A 6,555-nucleotide genomic window follows, 5' to 3' on the forward strand; every position below is an offset into this window, starting at 1 on the left:
TTTCTAAATTTGAAGCTGAAGTTAATCGGCTTATTAACGCTAATATAGCTATTAAAAACATTTCTATCTACTTTCAGAAGCCTCTAAGATCTATCTACGACGCTATTTATCGTATTAATAAAAAAAGAAAAACATTACTAAGCAAGAAAGAGCTAGTAGAGGCCGGGTTTTAAAGCTTTCTACTAGGACTAGAAGAGCTATTAATAGGGATATAACTGTTATGGGCGGAGAGGCCTAGCGAATGAGTATGCTTCTACCTATCGTACAGAAGCTAAAAGATAAGAAAAAGAGAAGATAACTAAGTACAGACTTCTCTTATACCTGCTCGCTTCTGATTACGTGTCCGTATAGAAGGTATATCACGTGGTTGAAGATTACGTGATCCTCTTTAGTAGAGATTACGGGCGTAGCCCTTTATAATACTCCCCTCCTCTACTCGTACGGACATGTTTGCGTTTATTTGTTTTCCTAGGAGCACGCAGCTGCCTAACTTGCGGTGGAGCAGCGGCGTTTGTTTGCTCTAGTAAAGGAGGATTTCTATGAGAGCAAACGCTCCCTCCGTACGATATGTAGAGCTGCCGTCTCTCTCTTTTAGCTTTTTCTTCCTTTATATTAAATCAATTTAACTCTACTACTATATAGATTTCTTCTTTTCTTTCTAACTACACTTATACGATGCCGCCGAAAGCGTAACTACCCCCTTACGGTGTTTGGGCTAACGTAAATACTAATAGTTTGCAGTTTTACACTAACGGTGGCTCTAATAATACTATTAATAACGTGGCTAACTAAATCTTCAACGCTGCCTACTAGGCTCTAACTTGTACGACGCTAGGCGCTGTACTGCCAACTTTTAATATGCTAGGCGCTGTTAACCTAAATAAGTATCGTGTCTAGTTTATCTTCGATTAGCGCGTTGTAGATAAGCTACGCCGTGTTTATGCGGTTGCCTCTATACGTAATACTTTTCTAACTTCTTATACAGCTAGTGTTAACTTACGTAGAAGGATATTCGCTGTATTTTTAACTACTTCTATCGCCCTCGCGGTAACAGTCCGTACGATGCTGTCTTTAGTCCGAGCCCTCGCGACTACTCGCCTATAATCGCACGTACGACTATTACTACTTGGCAGATTCTTACTAGCCGTCCGTTCTACCTCAAGGCCTTTGTTATGTATAGCCGCAGCGCTCTTAACGCGGCTTTTTGTACGAATAATTGCGCCGCTGTTCTGCGAGGCGAGAAGAAGTTTACCGCATTCGCTGGCTGCGTATCCATCGCTAGTAAGTAGGGTAGAGCCTACTCTAACTGCGTCTGGTAAGACTATAGAGCTCGTTACAGTATTACTTAGTAGGCAGTCTCTCGTATGGGAGGTGGGCGCAAGAGGCTCTCTAATAGTCCTAGTAGTGGCAACCAGCGTGGTCGTCCGGCTGCGGGTGGTGCCGAGAACCCCCTACTCGTGGAGTAGATAGGCCTACCTTCGCCAGTTTCTTCTAAGTCATCCGTTAGGTTGTTGTCTAGGTTAGGTGTGGGATAACTATAACTGTAGGGCCGTAGTGTTAGCGAGATAGGCGGCGGGCTCCTATATAGGCTCGTCGTAGCCCACCCAATAAACAAGGTATTCTATTTGCCTGCGCCTTATTCTCTTATCTGTAATATCTCGTACTATCCACTCTAAGTGTTCCTTATTATTTTCATTATCTTATACGACTGTAGTAGTTAGGTTAGTATTATCTATCTACTGCGATAGGAATAGGTCGTTAGCCGCCAGACGGAGCTTATCTATATAGTAAGTCTTTATTTCTCATAGTACTACTAATTCTACCTAGTAAGGGTCTCGTACGCGAGTAACCTGGAACTTAGCGCTTTTCTAATTAAGTTTCTTACTACTTCTAGCCGTACGTACATCGCGTAAGTCTAGCTATACCCAGTCTCCTACGCGGTAGGTAGGCGCTAGTCTGCGGGACTTATTAGCTTATTATTCTTATTCTTATTAGGCGTAGGTTATGGTAGATATAGCCTAGTTAGCAGTATTACTAATCATCCAGATAATCTCCTTTACAGCTTCTCCTACTTCGTCAGCTTACGTAACCGTTTAGAGCTAGGGGAAAGGAGTGTTATAGTAACTATAGTATAGAAAGAAAGGTAAAACTCCTATTATTATATTCGTACGGGAGTTAAGTATAAGTTCTAAAAGAGGGTAGAGTTATACCTAGTTATCTTGATCGTAGTTATAGAAGATCCATACGACTACTTCTATATCGCTATTAGCGCGCTCTATTATTCCGTCCGTCTATAGGTAATAAGCTGTTAAGAGATTTCTCTAGATACTAAGTAGCTAGCAGACCTGTTTCTAAAGAGAGCTAGCGAATTAGGGACTGCGGTCGGACGTAATAGACTATAGAAGGCTATAATGCTGGTAGACTTCCCGTACAAAGACCCAAGCGACGTCTATTATCTTGATCTTGTCTATAGAGATTAGCACGATGTCTTTACCTAGTCTGTCCTTCACTACTATAAGATTAGTTTTCCCTTAAGAGCTAGGTAAACCCGTGATAAAGTCGACTGTTAGATATTACCACGTACGACTAAGAACGGGTAATAGTTTCAAGTACCTATATTTCCCGTCCCTCTAGGGGGTGCTTTTCCGGTATAGCTCGCAATTCCGTACGTAACGGCGTATATTAGTGCTTATGTTTAGCTAATACCATTCTCTTACGATAATTCTGTATATTTCCTCTCGTCTAGAGTATCCTGTTAGCAGAGATAGATACGTAGTTTAGATTACTCCTGTCTAAAGTAGTTCACATTTAGGTACTTATACTCTATTACGCTAGTATAACTTATCTTTAGCGTTAATTATACAGTCGCCTAAAGAGATAGTAATCTTACGAGAGCTAGAGAGAGATCGTTTTCCTTCCCACACAGCCGCTCTTATTTCTTAGTATAGAGAATCTTCTTGTGCGGCGCTATCCCAATAATCTTATACGAGCGTAGGAAAATGTAGTAGTCGCGGTAGTGTAGTTAACACTAGGGGAGAGATATCTTCTTAAGTGTTGGTAGTGTCTCGTACAGGCATAACCGCAATACTTTCCTAGGTCTGAGCTAGCACTAGCATAATAAATTCTCTTAATGCTAAATGCTTGTCTAGGTCGTCCTTCTGCATATCTTGGTCTCGCCTAGATAAGGCGTCCGCCCGTACGTCCTTCTTGCCAGGGCGGTAGCGGAGTTTTATATTTAGGAAGCGGGCTAGTTCTAAGTTCCATCGTACGTAGTATTTAGAGAGCTTTTACTTATAGGTAAAGTATTCTAGGTTCTTATAGTCTATAACTACTTCGAATTCTCGTACACCTTATAGTTTAGCGTTCTACTCTTTTAAGTAGTAGATCACCGCTAGTAGCTCTTTGTCGTGGATTAGGTAGTTCGCTTCATAAACTAGTAGCTTTCGGGAGAAGTAAGCTATCGTACGTAGAGTACCTTTATCGTCATCTTACAGAAGTACAGCACCTATTACTCGTCTAGATAAGTCACACTCTACTACTATCCGCCTGTCTAGGTCGAAGGCAGCTAACACTTCATTAGAGAGAAAAGCTTCCTTAAGGGCGGCAAAGCTCAGCTCTTGGTCTCAGCCCCATTCGAATTTAGCGTCTTTTCTTATTAACTGTATAAGAGGTTCTACTAGTCTTAAGAAGTTAGAGATAAATCTACGGTAGAAATTAGCGAACCTAAGAAACTCTCTCACGCCTCGTACGGTAGCTAGAGCTTCCTATTCTTAAATAGCTCTTGTCTTCTCCGTGTCTATTAAGACGCTCTTCCCTACTTTAAGAATAAATCCTAAGTATTTCGTACGTTAGACGTTAAACTTATACTTCTTAAGTTTAAGCTGTAGTCCCGCAGCTTATAGACGCTCAATTACTTACCGTACGTGGTCATAATGTTAGGATATTAAGCCATCCGTGTAGATTAGGATATTATCTAAGTAGACGGAAGCGAAATCGTCTAGAAACTCGCGCAGCGTCTAGTTAATATAGCGCTGGAATGTGCTAGGAGCGTTAGTAAGCCTAAAAGGAGTAACTAGCCACTCGTACGACCTAAACCGAGTGCGGAAAGTAGTTATCTATTCTTAGCCCTTAGTAATTTAAATTTTATAAAAGGCGGCTATAACATTAAGCTTTGTATACCACTTTACTTATCTAACTTAATTTAGCGTCTCCCGTATAAGAGGCAGTAGATAACGGTTCTTACGAGTTAGCGCATTTAGGGCGCGGTAGTCTACGCAGAATCTTAGTCCTCCCCTAGGTTTCCGTACGAAGAGGACTAGTAACGCGGCGGGGGAGTTACTTACGCGGATGAACCCTTTCTTAAGTAAACTCGTACAGTATCTTACGTAGTACTAGTAGTTTATCTCTAGATATATTATAGAGAGGTCCGTACGGGACTTCTGGCAGCTTCCCGTCGTTCTTAGGAATTAGTTTGATCTTATAGTTAACGTCTAGGCCTTATAGAGGCGGGAGCTCGTCTTCTTTCTTTAGAGTAAATAGGAAGGCGTACGGTCGTAAGTATAAAGGAAGCGACTTAGTTACTTCTGCTATAGTTAGCTATGTCTTTAGGCGGAGAGCTTTCTTAATGTTCTAAAGACTAGTAGCGAAGACTTGCAGAGCTGGCTATTTTCGGCTTCGTCGTACGTAGGCCTGAAAGGCGGCTGCTAAGATTACAGCGAAGTTCTGTAGTAGTTTAGTTCTCTCTATGCTAGGCACAGAGAGATCGTAACGTGGAAAAAGAAGTGTTCGTCCGGCCGCATTAATAACACCTTCTACATCTTCAAGCTAGGTTTTCCCTAAGATAATATCGTACTCGTACGTAGACGTGGTGATAAAAGCGGCTACTTTTCGCTTAATCCCTCCAACGTCTATAGTAAATTAAGTAATGGCTCCTACGGTGCTCTTCTGGTTATTAACACCTTCAATCTCCCTAGTAGAGATAGATACGCGCGGTAGGTTAAGTTCTCGTATGAGTCTTTCACATACTATCGCATAAGTGCAGTACCTATTATCAATTATAGTAGTAGCGTTTTTTAAAAGATTAACAATTACGTCTATGGACATTAGCTAAGTAGGCTTTAGTTAGTAAAGTAGCTCTTAGATAGGTCGTACGACCTGCTTAACCTGCTTTGGCTGCCCTAGTCGGCGTTTTTGGACTAGGGCTCCTCTTTTCCCTCGTCCGAGCTCTCGTCTTCTAAGGTAGCAGCTAGGACTTTTGTCACGGTCTCTAGCTTGCGCGTGCGTTTTAGAACTACTGCTTTACACTGTCGTACGAGGTAGCCGTGGATGCTATAGCGTAAGCAGCTGCCCTCCTCCTTACGTTAAGCAATTTAGTTTTATGTACCCTAGTACTCGTTCCTCGTACGGGGACGCATGGCGCCTACATTAGGCGTCTAGTCCATTTCGTCCACGGCAGCTAGAGTAGACGTAGGAAGAGAGGTCGAGTAAGAGGGCGCGTTAGACGAGAGTTAGTTAATTACCTTAAGATTCTCCTAAGTGTTCCTAAGTCGATGAACAAAGACGTCGTACGTCTCGTTTAAAGAAGGCTGGTACCTAGCTTAGTAGCGTAGTAGCTTTCTATTAAGAGAATTCTTAAGATAGTTAATATTCAGCGCGTTGTTATCTTATCCAAAACCAGCTTCGTTGAACTTTAGATTGAAAGCTCGTACGTAGAAAAGAAACTCGCCTTTTTCTTACTTAGTCGTATAGAGATACTATAGAGCTTTTTATTTAATTAAAGGGTCTTTGAAGAACGCGTCTAGTTGCTTCTAAAGCTTACTCAAGCTAGGTAATAGATTTCTACTCGTGAAGTCTTGTACGTAAGTCTATAATACTAAAAAGACTAGTCCTTCTATACGGGAGATTATATAGTAAGCTTGGTAGAACTCCGTAGAGTAAGCTAGATGATCCGCCGATAGTTTCGTACAGATCTGCATCTTCTACTGCGTGTATTCTTCGTGTAAGCCTTTCTTAAAGATTCTAATATTAAGGAGTCTAGCTTTTCCAAACTCTTGTACGTGTAACGATGTTACAACTTCGCCATGTATCGGACCAATCCCAGAGCCGGATCGGAGGTAGTACTCGCCGCCCTCTTCATCAACCACTCGTTGTGAGGTCGGATCCGATTCGGATCCGACTAAGATAAGTATATAAGGAGACACTCCCTGTAGCTAGCTCTGTAGACTTTTGATATCCTTTCGTACAAGGCCTATAGGTGTCTATTCGAATTAAGGCTCGTTTGATGTCCCACGCACTCCCATATGCCTCTGAGTGACACTACCGCCGATACTGATCCGAGTAGTCTTGCCTGCGCCGTTACAGTACGGGCGTAGGCGTAGCTAGAGGCTGGCTAGAAGGTTACTAACTTTCTATACTTAGCGTGAGATTAGGAGTCTGTGCGTTAGGGGTAGCTTACCTCTATACCGTATGGAGGAAAGGGCTTTCATCTCTTAGAGTTCTTCTCGTACGCCTTCAGCGTCCTTAAGTCTTATAGCTATTTGGTCTAGGTTTCGTCGG

At 42.2% G+C, this 6,555-nt stretch overlaps 1 protein-coding gene across 1 annotated transcript; it reads left to right on the forward strand.

Moving 5' to 3' along the window:
- Nucleotides 1-1,007: 1,007 nt before the first annotated feature.
- COCSADRAFT_104209 (uncharacterized protein) lies at nt 1,008-1,289 on the forward strand (the record flags this gene model as incomplete). The annotated part of the gene is made up of 1 exon (XM_007707858.1): nt 1,008-1,289. A coding segment is annotated over one exon (282 nt), but the record flags the coding sequence as incomplete, so codon positions are not given.
- Between the last annotated feature and the right edge of the window lie 5,266 nt (nt 1,290-6,555).

This window comes from Bipolaris sorokiniana (genome assembly GCF_000338995.1).
Source record: "Bipolaris sorokiniana ND90Pr unplaced genomic scaffold COCSAscaffold_22, whole genome shotgun sequence".
NCBI classification, from domain to species: domain Eukaryota; kingdom Fungi; phylum Ascomycota; class Dothideomycetes; order Pleosporales; family Pleosporaceae; genus Bipolaris; species Bipolaris sorokiniana.